Here is a 22,530-nt window from a genome sequence, read left to right as displayed (position 1 = left end):
TTTCTTTATAGCTATCTCCTCTCTGACACTTGTACTTCAAATTCAAGATAGGAATTGAATTCTATCAGACTTTTTGAACTCAGATTTCTGTTCCTTCAACCCAGGGTCCAGAACCTGCATGGGCTCTCCCTTCCTGTGCTGTGGTCTAGAAAGTGCTGCTATGTAGAAAGTTGAGGAAATCATGATTCCTTTGTGTACAGTCTCCTTTTCTCTTCTCTCAGGGATCACAGTTCTTTTCTACCTACATTCCAACATCTGACAAGAATAGAAGTTTCTTCCTCTCTCTCTTTTTATTTTGTTGCTCAAATTGTGTCAGATTTCTGTCACCCCTTCCAAGTGGCTTCTGTGTCCTTCTATTTATCCCTATAATTTTTAAAGCATTTATATACTTCTTGGTACAATTAGATGATCCAAGCTTATCTTGTACTTTCCTTGCCCCAAATCTAGAATCAGAATTTTCTCTCAGGAGACCTGGAATCTTTTAGTAAAGAATGACATTTAGAGGCCAGATATGTCCATTCAGTATGCTACCTACTACTGATGTGTCATTGTTTCTAGGTTCCTGGAGGGGTTTTTGGACACTTCAGTTTATGGGTAAGTCTGTTAAGATCTGAAAGGGCTTCAACTGCTTGGACCCTATGAACTGAAACTAAATAAATTATAGCTTCTTTCTAGGACAAAACCTCACACTGAGCAAACTGCAAAACTGGGACAACAAAAGTAAATTTTTTAAAATCCTAAAGTGGCAGAGGGCAGTGAAGAAAGCAGAACTTAGAAAGTACAAGTACATATTTTTATTATCTTGTTTTAAAGGGAAGAGGAAGCTCTAGAGCAGGCGTCCTCAAACTACAGCCCGTGGGCCACATGCAGCCTGCCCGGTGTTTTTGCTGCCACTACCTGTCCTGCTTTAGCAGCTGACTCATCCAGGGCCCACAGTGCACATGTGCAGAATGTGTGCCACACTCTCCAATGGCCCTCCAATGGTCTGAGAGACAGTGAACTGGCCCCCTTTTTAAAAAGTTTGAGGACCCCTGCTCTAGAGCTATGAAACTAAAAATGTTATATGGAGACACCCTATCCAGGCAAATACTAAGTTACTTATAAGGGAATGAAAATCAGATTGTTATCAGACTTTTTAAGGGTAACATTTTATGCCAAAAAACAATTAGATGATTGACTAATATATTTAAGATAGTCAAGGGAAAAATATGAGCCAAAAATTTCACATCCATCCAAATAAACTATTAAAGTATAAAGGTCACAAACAAACTGCTAAGATGATCCTGTGAGTCCTTCCTGGGAAATCTAGTACAGAACAAGCTTTAGACAACCACAGTTATTGAAAAATAACAACACAAGGTTGTTATTCAAAAATAACAACCACAATTATTGAAAAATAATAACACATTTAATGGTTAGATAAAATATGCATTTACCCAAAGAATAAAGAATAAATGATGATTATAAAAGAGAGACTACAGTCTAATGCAATGGCTTATTGCTTTGCCAATACAGATATAGCTCAATTATCTAAAAAATAAAAACAAAAAAGCAGGGTAAGAATGAGGAAAGAATATACAAAGTAGTATAACCTTACTGATTACCTTATATTTTAAGGGAGCAAAGAGATACTACTTCAAGTTAGATGGTAAAAAAGAGGGAGGGAAGGAAGAAGAAGAGATGACTAGATAATTTTAATATTACTCATAGCAGGGACAAAAGCAAAAAAGGGAGAAGGGGGAACATAGAGTATTATATAGAGTCATAAAGGTAACCATTAGAATAAAGATATAAGCCTTCCTAAAAACAGAGGTCAAATAAAATAGACTATGTGTTGAAAGGCTTTTTATATAAAAGACTTATATATAGTAAAGTAGAAAAACATGACGGAACTGAGGCTAAAGATACTGATCACATCAATAAATATAGGGAGAAACCTTGGCTATTGAGTAACGTCTAGAACTATGTATAAAACAAAGAGATTCAGAAGCTTTAAAAATAAAAAGACAAAGACATATCAAGGAAATGCAAATTAAAAAGAAGGCAGGTGTTGTAATCCTGAAATCTGACAATGTAGATTTATGGGAGGAAATCATAGATAAAGAGTCAGATTTAAAAATAAAAAATATTTTCTATGATGCTGAGGAGTTTGAACTTTATATCTTGCAGTCAATGGGAGTCTTTGAAGGACAAACTATACAGATGGACAAGAATAGATGTGCACTTTAAAGATGGACTGAACTGAAGTAACATGAGAGGCAGAGGATCCAGTTAAAATGGAGGGAGGGGATAAACACTGCTCGAGTGCCTACTCCAGGCCAAGGGGTTTACACACATGTTCTCGTTTTAATTCTAGTGACAACCATATGAGATGAGTCTTGCTATTCTCATTTTATATATGGAGATTCTGAGTGTTAGGAACATTAAGCAACTTACCCAAGTAAAGCAGCTAGTAAAATGCTAGAACCAAGATTTTGAACTCAGTTTTATCTAGCTCTTTGCCACTACATAATGCTATTTGTCACTTAAAAGAAAAGAATAAACATATATAGTCCAAGCAAGAAAGAGTGAGGGTTTTTAGGAAGTACAGAAGGATAGATATTTAAAAACACAATTAGGAAGGCTTGATGATAGACTAGATATAAGATTAAACAACAAGAAAAAGAAATCTAGAATTACAGAACCAGTATGAAAAGCTGGTATCCACAGGAGTTACAAACATATTGAAAAGGGAAACAAAGCAGAATGTCCTTACATGTCCTTTTATTTTTTACTGCCTTTTATTCTTCCCCAAACTTGTACTAAAGCCAAAACTTAAGCATGTATGATTTCTCATTATGTGTTTAAAAAAATACCATTACAGCAATAATCAGGTCTTCTGAAAACTACTAACACTAGAATAGATCCACCAACATCTAGATAAAAATCCAAAATGGATTACACCAAAGAAAGCAAAGCAGGCTTCTTCTTTTTCTTCCTTGTTGTATTTGTTGGGGAAGGGGCAGATTTTAAAACTAGTAATATTCTGATAAAATACTTGTTCTCAGGCTGAGCATAGTGGCTCATGCTTGTTATCCTAGCACTTTGGGATGCCAAGGCGGGTGGATCGTTTGAGCTCAGGAGTTCGAGACCAGCCTGAGCAAGAGTGAGATTCTGTCTCTACTAAAAAAAAAAAAATAGAGGGAAATTAGCAGGACAACTAAAAAAAAAAAATACACACACACACACACACACACACACACACACACACACACACACACACACACACACACAAAGAAATTAGCCGGGCATGCCTGTAGTCCCAGCTACTCGGGAGGCTGAACCCAGGAGTTTGAGGTTGCTGTGAGCTAGGCTGACACCACGGCACTCTAGCCTGAGCAACAGAGTGATACTCTGTCTCAAAAAAAAAAATAAAAAAATACTTATTCTCAGTATACAAGGCATTGTGAGTTAAAAAGTCTTTTTACTGCACAGGTTTTAGAAATTGATTCATAGGAATAAAATCTAGTTAACATATAAACATATATTCTTAAATTCTAGTCATCACTTTTTTTTTTTTTTAATTTCGGCATATTATGGGGGTACAGATTTTAAGGTTTCAATAAATGCCCATTCCCCCCCTCCCCCCAAAAGTCTGAGTCTCCATCATGACCATCCCCTAGATGGTGCACATCTCACTCATTATGTATGTATATACCCGCCCCCCTCCCCCCTCCCACCTGCCCAATACCCTATTACTGTAGTACCTATGTGTCCACTTAGGTGTTACTCAGTTAATACCAGTTTGCTGGAGAATATATCTGGTGCTTGTTTTTCCATTCTTGGGATACTTCACTTAGTAGTATGGGTTCCAGCTCTAACCAGGAAAATATAAGATGTGCTATATCACCATTGTTTCTTAGAGCTGAATAGTACTCCATGGTATACATATACCACATTTTATTAATCCATTCTTGGATTGATGGGCACTTGGGCTGTTTCCACAGCCTTGCGATTATGAATTGTGCTGCTATAAACATTCGAGTGCAGGTGTCTTTTTTGTAGAGTGTCATTGGATCATTTGGGTAGATGCCCAGCAATGGGATTGCTGGATCAAATGGTAGATTCACTTGTATCGCTTTAAGGTTAAAAGTCACAATATAGAATCTTTCAATGTTTCTACTTTTAAAAACAAAACCTCGTTTGAAAGGAGGTTTTGAAATTGAAAATTTTTCTCCTTATCCAATTTTTGTTTCATTCTTGTCCCCAGGTTAGTCTTCACAATTTCATATGACATACTCTATTATTTCTTTTTTTTTTTTTTGAGTTATCTATAGATATTTTCTTAGTTAAGTAAGGACATTTCTCCCTCATTTCTTTTATTCATCATATACTTACATGGAATAGTTCTCAAGTAGAGATTATCTCTGATCACTTGCTGCAGTTTGTGGTCAATTGATCCCTTTTGAAACTGAAGACTCAGGTAATGCCGCAAATCTTTATTAATGACTTTGCCTACAAAGAAAACCACACAAAATAAAACATAATTGTTAGATGTCCAGTTAAATATAGAAACGAGTAATTGAATATCCTTAAACCATTTAACTATGAACAGGAAAAAGAAATAGGAATATTTTACTAAAAAGAATATAACTAACATAAATTATTAGTATTATAATTATTAAAAGATGCATTTGCAATATAATGTGGGTATAATTTTACATGGTAGGAGAGGGAGAAGATACGGGTCACAGAATGTGACAAACATTCAAGATAATTTCAGTTAATCCCATGGCTTTAAATATCACCTAAATAATGATAACTTCCAGATTTGTATCATGTCTCATTCCCTGACCTATCTCCACCAAGCTCCAAATTCATCACACTCATTCATATATTAATATACAATAGATATATTTGGAAGTCAAATAAGTACCTCAAATTTGAGAGGTTAATTCCACCAGCTTAATTCCACCCTCCCCCAATGTTTTCATCTCCCCCAATTTTCCCTGTCTTTAGAAAGCACCATTATCCTGTAGAACAATCCCCAAATCCAGAAGTCATCCTCGATTTCTCCTTTTCACGTCTATCCCTTATATCCAATCCATTAGCAACTTTTGTCAGTTCTACCTCTAAAATACATTCCACTCTTCTCCACTTCTACTGCCACCACACTAATCTAAACCACTATCATTTCTCATATGGAATTCTGTAACAGCCTTCTAATCAGTATCCATTCTTGCATCCTTCTTGCCCCCACCACTACACAGCAGCCAGGATAAGACTTAAAATATAAATTCAATAATTACTAGTCTATTTGAAGCCCCCAACGACTTCTTGTTGCACTTGGAATAAAATCCAAACTCTTGTACAAGGCCTAGAAAGCCCTACATGTTCTGACCATCTCTGACCCTAACATGTTCACTCTTCCCCCTCTCAAATTAAGCTGCCTGTATGCTTGGCCATCTTTCTCATCTTTGAAAAGGCTAAACTGGGCCCTACCTTGGGGTCTTATACCTATTATTAGATCAAACAAGCATTTTCTGTCTACTTACTTCGCTCCTAGATAAAATGTGAATAAATAAGAGAGTCAAAGATTTTCTATTATTTGTGAAGAAAATGAGAGATAAACAGGAGAATATTAGGGCTTTCAAAATAAATATTAAGCAGAAAAATAGGGGATTACAGAAATGTGATAGCAGTCAATCTGTAATAAGGGTTGAACTTAAAATGAAAATCAAAGCTGCCCAAACGCTGTTCATTAAACAAGACTTCAGATAGTTAGAAAAGATCAAGACAAAATGCTAAGACAAAATTGATTATATTACTGAATAAGAAATGACTAATTCACTAAAGTATACTTTTCATTTTATTTGGAGCAACATGCTTACCACAAGCTTACATAAACCAAATACTACAAATCAGTTCATTCTATTATTACACAATGTTATATTTCTTTTCCCTTCTTTTGCTCAATTCTTATATGTATAAATAATCATAACCTATGTGAGAAGGTGTTAATATAATCAGGAAATCAGGGTGTTTCTAAAGTTTAGAGATAACATTCAGACCTAAACTAATAAACACAAATCAGAAAAAGTCTTTCTTTTGCCTTGCCAAAAACAGATGCCAAGGAAGGGGGGAACCTTTGTGATTAAAGAAAATAAAGCTGAAAGATATTTTTAGGGATGAATATAGAAGAATCCCTGGTCCCACTAATCCAAGTCTAATTTAGATAAAATTATACTATTTCATTTTTTATTTACACCACAGTACTTGTCCATTATTAGGCACTATACAGATTCATTGCTTATTGAACAAAAATATACCCAGTGAGTTCATTAAGTATTTTAAAAATTATGTAAAAGGTGTCTCATGCTTTGTAAATATTATACAAAGTTTTGGTGGATTGCCATATAGTTGTTTAAAAGTACTTTTTGATAATTTAGGGTATTTGGTTAGGGTTTTTGAATAAATAGAGAATTGCTATATTTTTTTTGCCATTTAAAAATATCATAATATAGGCTCCAATATCCAAAAATCTGCTGTATAATGTATTTTTAGGAAAAGATTTAATTTGAATAAAAAATAATATATTTATAATTTTTTAAATATATTTGTAATTTTAAAAGGCAATCTGAATAAACACTTTAAATTTAAGATTTCCCTTTTTATTCAACTTGAAGCTTTAGTATATGATATGGTATAACTTCAGAGATAACTATAATATGTTTAAAAGCCAGGTTGGATTTTAATCTATAAAAATAATAGCCATTAAATTAGAGATAAAGGACAAAGCTACAATATAATCATAAATCACAAATTATAACATGATGGGTCTCTTAAGAGAAAATGGTTAAAACAATTTAAGTCTTATTTTAACGGCCTATAAGATCTTAAGACTGAGAGGCCAGTTAAAGCAGAACAAGTTAGACTTAAAGAATAACACCTACAATTATCAGAGCTGGAAATGTGCTCTGTTTTCACCCTCCACTTCTATTGAGATTCTGGATATAACACTGAGACAAACAGTTGTAAAGAAAAGAATGAGGGATAATTTTATAAGTGTGATATTTTATTTAAAATGTGAAACTATCCAAAACAATCATCATACCTTTTTGAGGCTAGAGAGAAAATATTACAAGCATCAATGAAATACCAATTATGGGATTGGCATTAAGATTAACAATTAATAATATGGTTTGTTGGATATAGCAGTCATCATGGACTTCCTTTTCTCAAGAAACCAAAAGAAATTTTCTAAAGGGGAAAGATTATGGTTCCCTCTTTGACATGATTCAAGGGAATTTGTATTTTAAAAAATAGTATAAATATCCTGAATAGGAGCTGACTGTGGGATTACTAGAAGCAAACAGAAACATTAACTCAAAAAGACACTGTTGAATATATCTATATTATCAAGTTGTATATGAACTCCTACCTTTTGTTTAGGTGTGGTTCACAGAAACATGACATTTCAAGTGTAGGGAGTTAATGTAATTGTTATTAAACAAATAAAAGATTCTTCATAATGTTAGCATTTTTACCTAGCCAGCCTTTGCTCTAAGTGGTAAGATTATTCCTTAACTTCTAAGTGTTTTATAAGTCAAGGAGATTTATGAACCTTAAAAATAGATGTAGATATCTTATAAATATAGCTTAAGTAGGGAAAAAGTCTATAACTAAAACCTCAATCATATAAATAAATCCAGGCACTCACATTTCAACATATAAATCCTCTGTCAAAAGTACTCATAACTACAAATCATACTTTCTGAATATATGCAAATTAATATTCACCACCAGTTCTCTTTGGGGAATCAGTGTATAAAGTAACTGGTTATTATTCTGATAAACCTTGTGGCATGCTGGCATGGGTATGGTCATGCAAGTAGCTATAAATCAATCTAATTACCAATATTTCATCATCTTTTCCAAGAGGATAGTCAAGGAAATTTTGTCACCCACTTGGATAAAGTCAAGATACAACATGTCTTTACTATTTTCCAATCCAATAGTAATTATAAAACTAAAAAAAAAAAAATCAGGTGTGCTTCACATGTCTTGTTCTTACAAATTCACATTGATTTATGATCATCCCATTTTCTTCTAAATGCTTACAATATTTTATTTTTTTATAATCTCTTCAAATTTTGCCACAGCTTAAGTTAGGACACTGGACTTAAGTTTTCACAATATACATTACTCCTTTTTGGAAAATGGGATGTTTGTCTCTCTCCAGTCTCCTAGTACTTCCCATATTCTTGGTGACTTTGTAAATAACACTGTCAATAACTCTGAGATTATATCTGAGTCCCTTCAACTCCTGAGAGGTGATTCGTTTAAGTCTTGAAAACTTAAATTCACTTAAAGTGAATGATGCTTTTACTATTTTCTCATCTTATGACAATTTCCTGTTTCACATTGTTTGTTCTAACTTTTACTCTTGGAAAAATAATTCTGCTATTTCAAAATTTTAGAAGCTAGTAAGAATAGTATAGGTCTGATTTCTGCCTGGAAACAGCTAACATTAAGAATATCCTTTTCAGACAGTAAGCCTACTTCTCTCTTCTTGCTCTTACTCTAAATACAACCTGAAAGCTCTTTGTGCCCTCTGAAGCATCTTGGCTCCTCTTGAGCTTTGGCCTTTGAAAAGAAAATTCTAAAATGTTTATTTCTTAACGTCTACTTAGGACTGTATAACTGAGTGATGATTATGCACTCCTTTCATCTATTAATCATACACATCCTTTAAGAAACCTGAGCTGCTCAGAGCATTCTATATACCTGTAAGAATTTCTTCACACAATTTTTCTTTTAGAAATCTCTAGCCTTGGGACTACACCTATTGATGATATAAACTTTCAAAAACCTGTTAGCCTCAAAGGCAAAAGATGGGGATAACCATGTCCCAGTTTTCTTCCTTACTATGATGTCTCTAAGACAACTTGGTAACTTTCCTCAATAAAACGTTCAATATAACGAGCTCGACAAAACTAATACTACTAACTAGTCCTTTCCCATTAGACCACGACTCAGGAGAGCAGTTCATCTTATTGCTTCCTCTGCCTTGTGAGAACTATAGCAATAAGGGAAGGTTTCATGATGTGGTGAGATTAGCTTAAAGCCAGATTGGCTCCTTGGCTCAAGGCAGGAGGTCCTTAAAACAAAATAAATCAAACTGTCCACTTGTTTATGAAACTAATGGTATTTATAAGGCTCTTCTAGATAATCAATATACATCTCATAGTAAAAGATATTCTATGATACAAAAGTTATTTAAAAATGTCTTACACGTTGTTAAACATAAACATTTATAAGGTATCCGAGAGCCAAAGCTACGGTTTTTTTACAGATTTAGTTCCAGTATCTAGCACATGGAATGAATGAATAAGCTTTATTTTGCATTTTTAACTGTTCATTTGATCCTTTCCATCCTTAAATATGTGAAATTTTAGAAGACAGTACTTACTTAACTGATATAGCACTCTTTAGTAGTCTATATACAACCTCATCTTAAACTGTGTTTCTTAAACAATGAAATTGATTTTATTTTGACTCTGTCAAAATGCTAAAATAAATTCTTCACTAAATTCTTCAATTCTTCATTAAAGCAGGGAGCTAAGTGTTTAAAAGTAGGTTTTAATTACAGTTTATGCGCCAATCCTTCAAATTCTGTTATTTATTAATATTTTAAAACATATTCACAAAATGATATCTGGCCTGAAATATTAAATAAAGCTAAGTTAATCATTCAAATCTGCTGTCTTCTGGCTCCCCTGGGGATGACAAATTTATAGCAGAGAAAAAAAAGCCAAAACCCTTCTACTCTTTCTCAGGGGAAGGTGTAGGAATGAGAAGAGAATGGGAAATAGAAACGCTGATGACTAACACTGTTACTTTAGAATTACTATTACTATTACATACACATTATATGCTTATAAGTTTTAACTGACTCCTCATGACAACCTCTGGGGTAGCTTTTATTATCACCACTTTTTATAGATAAGAAGCTAAAGTACTGAGAAGTTAAGTAACTTGGTCAAGGGTACATTGCTAAAAAGTAGCAAGCCTGGGATGTGGATCTAGCCAATCTGATTTCAGAACCTGCACTATAAACACTGTAAGCACTACACTAGAATATGTGTGTGCGTGTGCGCACGCGCACGTGCAAGAAGCATGGTCTCTTTTGATGAATTTCTTCTCCTGCACAAGCTTATACAGCATAAGCGTCCTGTTTTGTAAGAGCTTACCTTTCCATGAAACAGTCATATCTAGTCATCTCAGAGTCCTGGGCAGTAGAAACTAGGGGGCAAAGGAGTGGATGAGGGTGAGCTCAAATGGAACTTAAAGTCACACAGGGAAGATGAACACTAAAGAAGAAATTTCAAATATGGCAATATTATAAAAGAAGTATAATACTCTCCCCCCCCATCTGAGGTTTCATTTCCCATGGTTTTAGTTACCAGAAGTCAACTGAAATGGAAAAATCCCAGAAATAAACAAATCATAAATTTTAAAGTGCTGCCATTTTGAACGGTGTGATGAAATCTCACACTGTCCTGCTCTGTCCCACTCGGGATGTGAATCATCCCCTTGTCCAGCTGTACCGTCCCTGTATTCATGCTGTATATAGCAAATAAGAGGCTAAAGTATTGAGAAGCTTCTTAGTAGACATCTGGGTTATCACATCAAAAAACATAGTATAATAAAGGATTCAGAATTATCTGCAGTTTCAGTCATCCACTGGGGGTCTTGAATGTACCTAGGTAGTCCCCTCCCCTAGGATGGGGGGACTACTAGTCCCCCCATCCTAGGGGAGGGGACTACCTTACAGAGCACTGTAGGAATCTGTAACCTAGATCGTAAGTCTGGGGGTTATGGGAAGACTTCACTGAGTAAGAGCCATTGGAGCTGAAACCTAAAGGATAAACAGAAGCCAGCTAGGCAAAAAGTGAGGTCAGGGGGCTGTTGGTAGATGAAGTGGGACATGCAAAGAAGACACTTATTTTAGGTGGGAAAGAATATAGTGGTTAGAGGAACTGAAAGAAATCTAGTATAGCTAGTTCTTAGAAAGTGAGGAAGAGTTCACACACAAGCTGAGACAAGAGTTCCAGAGACCAGTGGGTTGAACAGAACCTTTTAACAATAATTTAAAAGAACATCAACTAACTCAGGCCAGACACCAAAACCCTTCATAACTGCTATAACAACTATGGACATATTCTTTTTGGTCAACTCTATATTCCATATTTGTGTTCAAATGCCATGTCATTATTTCTATTCTGTCTTCTATGAGTATATCCAAGGTTATAAACTTACAAAGTTAGAAAACTCATACCCACGTATTTCTCTAATATGCCACTCTCATTACAGACAAGCAGGAACTTAATGAATTTTTAAAACCATTTATATAATTAAATTCTGGTTCAGTCCCAAGTGTGAAAAGCATTAAATACTCTGGAGTGTCCTAGGCCATTTCAGTTTTTTCAAACTAGTCAGTGTTTTAAGTTACAGTTTGAAGAAACACAGCCTAAAGTAACCAAGCACTGTTGCTGTCTTCTGCATAATACTGTAACCACCTCACCATCAGGAAAAAGTATCCTCTTCCAGAGGCCACGTACTTTGCCTCTGTTAAAATCAGGGCAATAGTACATGTTAAAATGGGAGTGTCCATTCTTCACTGGTTGTTGGAAGCAGCTATCACAAATTTATCGGTCAGATTTCCTCCATCACCCAGACTCCTACACATGGCTGGCATTTTAAGGTCAAGTCTGCCTCTGCACATCTGATTCTTACGCCTGTACATCCCAAGAAAAGTTTTCTTTCCTCTCTACCTCCTTTCTTTCCTTCCTCCTCTTCCGTTTTCCCTTATTATTTCTTAATACATCTATAATTAGAAAAACTGGAAGCACAGTTAGAGAAAGAACTCTTTGGTTTTAACAGCCTATGCATCTGAAAAATTCATGAATTCTACCAAACTAAAAAAAATATCCATTTCTAAATGTTTAACACTGTTTATTATATGTAGAAGTCCATATTGATGCAACATCAAAATTGGTCCATTATATTAAAATTATGTGTAAATGAAATTCATCATGCTGTGTACTTTTTCTTTTCTTTTTTTTTTTTTACTATTTAACAGCAACTGCACCATTTTTTGTTTTTTTTTTACTACTAATTCTTTTAGTTTTTATTTGCTAAAATAAAGCAAGTGTTTCCATGTATTATATATTTACAAACAACAATCATTTCTCTAAAAAACTCTCAGACACATGGTCAGGGATCTGGGTTGTAAAGAAAAAGATTTGGGGCCCCAGAGGAAAATGCCATGGTAGTTATATACATGTTCTGACTTCTGAAGCAACTACACCAGTCTGTTTACCTGGCCCTACCCTTCTAATCTCTACACACCACTGTTCCCCTAGTGGTTTCAGTTTTGTGTCTACTCTACCTGGTGCCCCATAGTGCTGTGTACATATAAATACCGTTTGAGCAAAAAGCCTGCACACTGACCACTTATCCACCTGCTCTTTGAAGCTAAGATCCAGGTAGAACTCTGGAGTTCACATTATGGAGGTCTTGTTTTTATCTTTCCACTCTGCTGCTTCTTGCCACAGAACAGTGGGGTACATGTCTGCTTCACTCACTGGATCTTAAGTATGTGTGAAGTCAGGAACTATTTTATGTTCATCTCTGTATCATTCAAAATACCTAGCATGGTGCTGAATAAACGCTTGGTCTTAAATACACAAAAATGACATTTTAAATAATGTGACTGCTATACTGACAGTTTTTAATTGATCTATCTTAGAAAAATACTTTTACTATCATTCTAAAAGACACATAACTCAAGCACCATTATTAAAAGAATGTTTTGGGCTAGGCACAATGGCTCACAACTATAATCCTAGCACTTTGGGAGGCTAAGGTGGAATGATCACTTGAGGCAGGAGTTTGAGACCAGCCTGAGCAACACAGCAAGACCCTGTCTCTATAAAAAAATCTTAAAAATTAGCCAGGTGTGGTAGAGTGTATCTGTTGTCCCAGCTACTCAGGAGGCTAAGTTAGGAGGATTGCTTGAACCCAGGAGTTTGAGGTTGCAGTGAGCAATGATGATGCCACTGCATTCTAGCCTGGGCAATAAAGAGACTCTATCTCAAACAAACAAGCAAACAAACAAACAGTAATGTTTTGATATAGAACAATGTGGTCAATGCTCATGATGTATTTTAAATGACAAAAAAGGAAGTTATAAAAAAAAGGAAGTTATAAAATAAAATATTCAGTATGAATCCAAATTCAAATGTATCTGAGGACATGCAAATAAAAAACGTAAGGGACACACATAAAAAAAAAACCCATACTTAAACACTTAACAATACTTGTAAGGTATTATCACAGGGTATAATTACCTTGTGATTTAAAAAAAATTTTTTAACTTTTTCTTTACAAACATTTTTCTTCTTAGTTTTTGCATTTGCAAGTTTTCTACTGTGAAAATATATTACTATAATGAGAAAAAAACCTTTACAAACTAGAAACCATATTTTCAAAAGCTGTGCCTTTCAAAAATCATTAGTGGAAAAGGAAGCCTGACACAGTAGACCATTATGACAAAAAAACTTCCAAGTTCTAAAAAGAGACTACTTGTGGAGGTTCTTCTGCAGTCACTTGTCTTCAATGAAAGTATTATTTTCACCATACCTAGGTTAAACTGTAACCATTTATCTTTTAACTGAAACTCTCAATCAACGGATAAGCTAAAGAACTAAAATCTACATTTGAAAAATAAGATGAAAATCATCATTCTAGATAAGACATAAGAAAATCACAATTTCCCCTTAAAAAGTCATATATCGGGAGGAGCAAAGTAAAATGGAACTGCCTAACAGAACAAAGTAGGAAAAATAATAATAAAAACTGGGTCTTTTTCTTTTCCCAACCTTTTTGATGGTTTTATGTAGATTTAGTATATTTTAAAAAACACTATTTTAAAAGTGCTAGCCTGAAGCTATTTATAATTTTTTCTTTGTGACACTCATGTCAGGAATCCTTAGCAAACCTGTAATAATACCAGATAACCAATACCTGGCTGGCACACCAATAACTGAGTCATAGTATTAATTCCTTATCCTTTTGACAGAAGGGAACAAAGCCATCTACTATGCCCTGTCATTTTCACTGAAAACAGAATAACTTGGTTAAGTAGTCTTTGCAAATCAAAGTTATATGTTTTAACAGAATGTCCAAGAATTGAGGTAGAAGATCTGTTACTGATATTTCATTATACCAGCTGATAAAGTGATAGCTCAAAGGGAACTGACCTAAAAAAGATGACCATTAGAGAATTCATACTGTGTTTTAACAGTTTTCATTATATAAACAATCTCAACCTCTAGGTTCAAGCAGTAGGCTGATATAATTAACCACTATAAGGAACAATTTAATAGTTCCCTTTCCTCTGATAGCATTTAAAAATATATACCATATATATAAAAATATATACTAATCCTCAGAAATTTTCTACAGTTAAAGGTCCTAAAAAACTCTATTACACATCAAAAGTAATCTGATTCCAGAGAGAGTCAATATTCATTCAACAAACAAAATAATTTAAGTACTTCCCATTCCCATTTCTAATCTCTATGTGTAATCAATAACACATTTCAAAGAATTTTTAAGTTATCCTTACAAATTATGGTTATGTAAAATGTCAGTTCAAAAACTGTAAGAGTATTCAAGGCAACATGGCAATACAAATCACTTTAACAAAAAGCCTTCTCTCCAACATAGAACAAAATGAGAAGAAATACTAAAAACTAGAAGGACAGTCAATCTCTTTAAAAAGTTATCAAATCCAAAAAGTACAAAACAATTTGGATCACACTGAGAGAGTGCCAGAAGCTACAACTCTCTATCTCATAAGCACAGCACATTTTGCAGACTCTGAGTGGAAAATATTTGGAGGGCTCCACTGATAACATCGTAGGTTTCCATGAGCTATGAGAAGGCCTGGCAGGACTTAAGGTGGAACTCACTGGCCAAGCTCATTGGCCATTTTTCTCTGTCCCAGGTTCTTAGCTGGGAGGTGTGATGTTAGTAGGGAAACCTATTTCAAAGCTGCAAACACACTAATGACTCTGCAAATGGAATGGTACATACTGATCTACGAAACAAAAGATCTATGAGCTGCTGTACGGTGACATGCTAATTCACCATCAGCTCACTCTGCAGCAGAAGGTGACATGCTAATTCACCATCAGCTCACTCTGAAGCAGAAGGAACCAAATGAAACCATCACCCCCACTCCCAACAATGGAAGGGTAAAATTTCCTGATGTCTAGGAGGAGAAAAAAAATTGAGAGAAACCGACACAAAGCTCCCCAAATGTAGCAGCCATTGGCTCTAGCTCCCTCCCTACCTGCTACCTCCTCAACCATCCGAATAGCTAGAGGCTGGCCAGCATGATGACTCATGGCTCTAATCTCAGCACTTTGGGAGGCTGAGGTGGGAGGATTGCTTAAGGCCAGGAGTTTGAGACCAGCTTGGGCAATATATCTCTACAAAAAATAAAAATCAAGCAATCAAAACATCAAAACATTAATAAATCAGTCAATAAATAGAGGACATCTGCCACCTACATCAAGCTGGAGAGTTTGTGGGCTAATGGCAAGAGCCAAGTGGTAACAGAGGTAAAAGGAACGCAAGTAAGTAACAAGATTAGACTGGGCTATCAGTAAGGTAACTTTGTTAGCATCATTGGGTTTTAAGCAAAGAAGTAAGAAGATTAGACTGGCATATTAAGAAGGTAAATTTGTGTGAATAACTTTACAAGGGCTCAAGAATAGCTATGGGGCATGCAGTTCAAAAGTGAGGGGCACTATTAAGGTAAGAAATGATTTAGATTTATAATGATAGTGGAAGAGAAAAAAGAGCTGCATTTGAGGTTCACTATACATACCCATACTTATGGAGAGTTTTTCAACAGCAATAACTACCCTTAGAAGATGAAGTCATCTTATACTTGAACCTTATAAAGTTTCAGATTATAGGATGATCTATAAATTAATTTATTTTGAAAAAGCACAAAGTACTATCTTGTTTTTGGTTTTTGTTTTTTTACCAGGAGGATGGGGGAAGACCACAAAGTACTATCTTGAATAGATATGTTAGTGCAAACCAACAACGATTGTTGCAAGAGATAATCTGACATAGTCAGTAAGAGGGAGGAAAATGTAAATAATGATCACTTTAAAAAGTGATTCAGTCCAAGCTTAGGTTATGGGATCATGAATATATGCCACCAGAAAAAGTAGGGGAAAAAATTCTGCCTCAATTGTACTTATGGCTAGATAGTATTACACACAGATTCAAAAAACAAACAAACAAACAAAAAAACCCACAATATCTCAAACAACTTAGATGGAAGAGAGGAGGAGATGACTTGGAAAACTGTATTAAATGACTCATTCCAGTGTTGGCAAAATAATAAAATTATGTTAGATAGCTTGAACAAAATTTTTGCATGAGACAGTAGAAAAAGCACTATTTCTAAATTATTGTCTTAAGTATATTTATTTATAATTAAATTAAATATTAGTAGTAAAAATTTGATTATATCCCTAAAAGTTTAGATTCATATTTTCTGATCAAAAGATTAAAAAACAAAACACACACACATCTTTTGGTAATTGTGGGATAGCTTAAGAACACAGTCTTCCTCATATTTGGATATACATGGTATTCAGGCAGAAACCATAAGCTTTGGTGATATATTTGACAGAAAGACCCAGATAAAGAGAAACCAAAAAAAAACTTTTTTAAGTCACCCCAGGTTTCTAACTTAAATAAGCAGGTAAATTTAAGTTCTCTTTAAAAATAAAAGAAATAAAAAGAAAAGAAATAGAAAGGTGAAGAAACAAGTGTGGAAATTGAGGCAGGAAATCAGGTTATTGTTTGGGGCATGCTGTTTGGGTGCCAGTGACAGACATCATGTGAAAATATCAAGCAGGTTGTTAGATAAAAGTGTCTGAAAATCAGAAAAGAGATCTGAATTTAGAGCTGTAAATTGGGAGTCTTTACCTCACAGAGAGTAACTGACCAAAATCTAGCTTTGGAAGAGATGTGGGACAGTAAGCATTTTCATATGCTACTGATGGGGGTGAAAGTTGGTACAACCTTTCTGAAAGGCATTATACCAATATCTATCAACATAAGCTTGCATGTCCTCTTTTAAAAAGCTCTGTTAAGGTAATATTCAAACAGAAATTTTTTAAAAGTAAAAGATAAATGCTCATCACAGCATTATTTATAACGAATTTAAATGTTCACCTATAGGTAACTGGTGAGTAAACTACTAAAAATGAAACACATATTCAATTACTGATGCATAATTATTCCTAAACATACTGTTGAGCAAAAAAAGAGAAAGCCAAAGAACAACCTTTAATGCACAAAGCCACTTATGAAATAGGAACACATTTCTTATGTATATATATGCAAAAATATATTCTAAAATACACTTATCTACGAGTGGCAAGATATTGAAGAATTTTTACCTTCATGTTCATAATTTTCTATATTGAGGGCTTTTTTTTTAAAGCAAACAAAAAAGCACACAATTACAGATCTTGGTTTCCCCTCCCCCTTTTCTTAAATATTTAAGAATTAGAACACAATATAATCTTGGAGATAAACAATAAAAACAGGAGAGGAAGACCACCCTGGCTGAGTATACCTGGATTTCAAATTTCAGAGCTGCATAACTAGGAACATGTTATAAAAGCTGAGCACTATCCCAGGCTTGAGATCAAATAATTAGGCTAGAGACGCCAGTCCTGGTTGATCTGATTCCTGAACCCTGACCCTGGGATTGAATAGTATATGGTGATTTACGGTAAATTACTGTAACACCATATCTTAAGGATTAGTAAATAATATATAAGAAAACATGGACAGGGAAAAAATAATAGTCTGGCTCTAATAAAAATACCTCCCATAAAAAAGAAAAAAAAAATAGATCATATGATAGAGGTCAACTTCTCCCTTAAAGTAAATAAAACCAAAAGGACAAGAGAACAATAAAACAAAATATCATGGACTGTGCTAGGTGTTGGAGATATAATATCGCAAAGTAGTACCTGCCCTGGGTGTCACAGTACCCACCCTGGTGTTATGGTATCATAGACAAGTATAAACAAATAACTATAAAACCCAGTTAAGAAACATGTACAAGGTACACAGAAGTATGTACATGAAGAAAATAATTGTATCTGGTATTGGAAGCCGGGCAATGTAGGCTGGAAGTAGGATGAATGGGGAGCACAGTGGACATTCTGAGCAGGGGGAAAGGTATGCTGAGTGGCATAGGAGTAAAAAGCAGGGTGGCAAGATTTATCAGACCAGAGTGACAGGCAGGATGCTCAGGTAACAGAAGGCTCTAACTCAAGATATTAAAGGGTTAGAACATCACTCTGCAGTAAAGTCACTAAAAATCTTAACAGGGGAATGACATAGTCAGACTTGCATTTTAGATGGATCATTCTGGCAACAATGTGGACTATGGAGACAAGGAAAACAGTTAGAGGGCACTAAGACCAGCACAGGATAAATTTAGCTACAAACCAATTAACACTGGCAATAGAAGCAGTATTAGAAGAATCAACATAGCAGAAAATTGGATTGGTGAAATAGGAGGCAGACTCAAGAAGCAAGCTAACCATAAGAAATTAGCCGAGACGTGAAGTGAATGAATGCTCACAGATGTGCAGAGGGAGTGCTGTAATTCAAACTTCAAATTATAGGTGTCCCTAAAGGAGAAAAGAGAATGAACTAAGCAACTAATAAACAAGGAGTACAAGTAAAGAAAACTCAAAAATTAAGAAGAAATGAGATAGGAAATGGAAAGATTATGTCCCAAGAAAAAAGGAAAAAAAAATAACAGTATCATAAAGACACAAATTTAAACTCTTTAGTTTTGGGGGTGAGGTGGGGAATCTCTCAACTTCTCAAAAGAAAGAACAGATATTATTTAAATACTTCAAATCGAGAGAGATTAAGGGACAAATCTGTGGTGAAAGATGTGTTATCTGTATTCCACTTGCTTGGCAACAAAAGGTCTTTCTGAGTGTGGTGGTAGTCATGGTTTTACATTTTTAAAAAGATAGATCAATTTCATCTAACTACCTTTTCTTCACAGAGCAATAAAGGGAGTGATCCAGAGCTGCCTCACTGAAGCTAAAAGAAAATATTATAATTGTAGAGCTGCTGTAGGCAAATATTATGTTATACTGCTAGTGTAGTGAAAAACATACAGGTGACACATGAGAAAAAAATAAGAGACACAGATAACAAGACCAACAGATACAGGAAGCAGGCCAATCCACACACCACCTTATTTTTATGGTAGGATGTCAAAAGTTACTGCTTTATAGTGACATAAACTGATCACAATTAGACTCAAAAAGTCTGTTTTAAGTTCAAATAAAGCCTAATATCAAAACTCATCTTTGTAACTCTTCTTTGTTTACAAAGAAGAGCCTAATATCAACTCTTTTTTGTAAACATACACTTATATACATTATATGATTCTATCACCTCATTACTGACATCATGAATTTCTAAACTGGAGAGTTTCTAAACTCTCCAATAAATGATTCATTTGTTCCTCAACCTTAGTACATTATTAATAGAGTTTTGCTAAATTTAAAATTAAAACCAAGTCCCCTTTTGCTGCTCTTGAAGAATACTACTGTACTTAAAAGAGGGATTATCAGATAAAAACCACCAATAAAGAGAAAATTATTCTTAATGATCAGGAAGAGTCAGATGTAACAGTTTTAGAAGAGACCTTAAAAAATAAAACAAATTGGCAAATAGACAGTTGCTAGTGATAAGATTACGAAAGAGGGTACCCTGTCTTTAAATTTTTGTCTTAAATGTTGTTACTATTTTAACAATTTAAATAAAAACCCTAGAAAAGCCCAAACACAACATGTAGGTATGCGGGTTTATAACTATAAAGACAAAGATATATACATTAATATTGACTTTTGAAAGGGAATTAACAGACATAGAAATAGAGTTTTATGTTTAGTTCTGTTTCTGGTAAGCTGTATTTATATAATATAAAAATTTAATAAAAACTGGATATAAAAATTCATATTTGACTCTATGAAAATGAAATATACCATTTTTCTTATCAAAGTATGAATAATTTAAATAGTAAGGCTATATTTGTCATAACTATTTTACTTAAATTACCTAGTCAAGTCAGTGAAGAAACCAATTTAACTGATTTTATTGGTTGAATTACTGATTTTTAATTGCTTTGGTCATAATTATGTAGCTGTTATCATATGATTATAGATTATAAAATTTAAAACAACCACTGATGCTTCCTCTCACTTTATATCAGTGATTTTAAAAAATTTAAAAACAGAATTATATTGTCAAGAAATTTTCTGACAAATTCCAATGTATAAAAATAGACAACATTGTTAGTCCAATTTGAAACCTCTATTTCACCACTCATGGGTTTGCCAGGCTTACACAAATTGGGTTGTTTTAGTTCCTCAGTATACCACGTTCTCCAGAAAATAAGACAGAGTCTTATATTTATTTTTCCTCCAGAAGACACCCTAGGGCTTATTGTCAGGGGATGTGTTATTTTTTTTAAGTACAGTACAACAATCTACATTTATTCAAATATAGTTAAGTTGTCTTCTTCTGGAACATCATCATAATTCTCCAAACCCCAAATTCCATCCTGAATTTCTTAAGACTCTACTTCCTTTAGAACCATTGGCCCCAATCTCTCATGTCGAGCAACAGAGCTCTCATAGGGCAGATGAGAAGGGCTATTTGTCTTCTTTATCTCTCTGCTCTGTGATGAAATGCATAGATTGTGCAGATATACTGCGTAGCCACGCCCGTCACTAGGTCTTATTTTCAGAGTAGGGCTTATATTGAGCAAATGCTTAGAAATCCTGCTAGAGCTTATTTAATGGGTAGGTCTTATTTTCGGGGAAACACAGTAGCTGCAATCCGCGTGTCCACCTTAAAGGGGGAAACAGTGATTTCTGCTGGCATCATGTTGAATACTAAGGCTTACCATAACCATTGTCAATTTAATAAAAAATGGTGCCCTCCTGGGTTTTTTTCCCCCCAAAAAACACATAAGCTAGAACTCTTCTTTCATAATTTGAAAAGAGTGGGTAAAAAGCTACTACAAAAATGGGGAAATAAATGACTAGGCAATTTAAAGAAAAAGAAATGTAATGACCTTTATACTTATAAAAAGACATTCATCATCACTCTTAACATAAATACTAATTAAAACAGTATGATTTCTCACCTATCAGACTGACAAAACACTCAATGACACTGTCGGTGAGGTTAGGAAGACAAAGTAATTCTTATACGTTGCTAGTGGGTACAGTGGCATGTCAGGAGTGGGGTGGTGGAAGCAGATCACCCAGCTGCCCCCAGTAAAGGGGTACATTCTCCACAGAGAATTTAACAACTAAATATAACCAAATATTAGCCTGCTTTTTATCATCATGGGCCAGCAATTCTAAAAAATATCAGTGACAAAATACTCCCCACCAAAAAACTTTTGTTGTTCTAATTCTAAATAATTGTTACCGTGACTGCTGAGTTTTAATAACATGTATGTAAGCCTCACATTGGCATGTTTTTATTACTTATTTCTCAATAAACACAATTATATATGGAAGTTAATTTGGAGAACTTCCAGTTTAACGTCTGATATACATGGACTCAGTTACACGCATTTATTTCAGAAGTTAATTTTGTAACGTTTTGAAATCATTCAAGCTTCCTTTGAACACAGTCATTTCTCTACCCCTATGATACTACATATCCCTGCATTTAAACAACAGATTTAAAGTAAATAATGACAATTGTATGCCGTTTCTTTTTTCTAGGCTGCCTTTTGGTGGGGCGGATAAGGAAGCTGAGATGAGTTAATCAGACACAAACATTTTTGAGGAGTGTGAATCAGCCTTGAGCAATAAACAATAAACAAAGCTTTAAAACTGTTATTTAAAGAACAGTGCATGGAAACTGTGGTAAAGTCATTAAGTATACAAAAATAAAATGTAAAGATATGGACATTTACACTGAAAAAAGAATAAGAATTTGAAGAATGCTAAGAGAGACAATGAAAGACACAGCTCCTACAGAAGAAACCAAAAGGGTAATGTTTATTTGAATGCCTGGTTATATACCAGTAGATCAAACAGCATCAATGTTTGCTATCATCTCATCATTTTCTCTGGATTTTGCAGAAAAAGAAAAACTTCAGAAGTTTTTTTTTAGAGACAGAGTCTTCCTCTGTTGCCTGGGGTAGAGTGCCGTGGAGTCAGCCTAGCTCACAGAAACCTCAAATTCCTGGGCTCAAGTGATCCTCCTGCCTCAATCTCCCAAATAGCTGGGACTATAGACAGGTGTACGCTACCACACCTGGCTAATTTTTTCTATTTTTAATTCCCCAATTAATTTATTTCTATTTTTTTTTTTAGTAGA

At 34.5% G+C, this 22,530-nt stretch overlaps 1 protein-coding gene across 3 annotated transcripts in view; it reads right to left on the bottom strand.

Annotated features, from left to right (window-relative positions):
• MAGI3 (membrane associated guanylate kinase, WW and PDZ domain containing 3) overlaps nucleotides 1-22,530 on the bottom strand; it is a 259,169-nt gene that overhangs the window by 106,574 nt on the left and 130,065 nt on the right. For all 3 annotated transcript variants that reach the window (XM_075999991.1, XM_012778436.2, XM_012778438.2), the window contains exon 2: nucleotides 4,378-4,494. In XM_075999991.1, coding sequence (XP_075856106.1) covers nucleotides 4,378-4,494 — 117 coding nt within the window. The remainder of the gene's footprint in view (nucleotides 1-4,377; nucleotides 4,495-22,530) is intronic.

Source organism: Microcebus murinus, chromosome 2 (assembly GCF_040939455.1).
Source record: "Microcebus murinus isolate Inina chromosome 2, M.murinus_Inina_mat1.0, whole genome shotgun sequence".
NCBI lineage: Eukaryota > Metazoa > Chordata > Mammalia > Primates > Cheirogaleidae > Microcebus > Microcebus murinus.
Note: the sequence above shows the minus strand (reverse complement) of the source record. Positions and strands in the feature narration are given on the sequence as shown.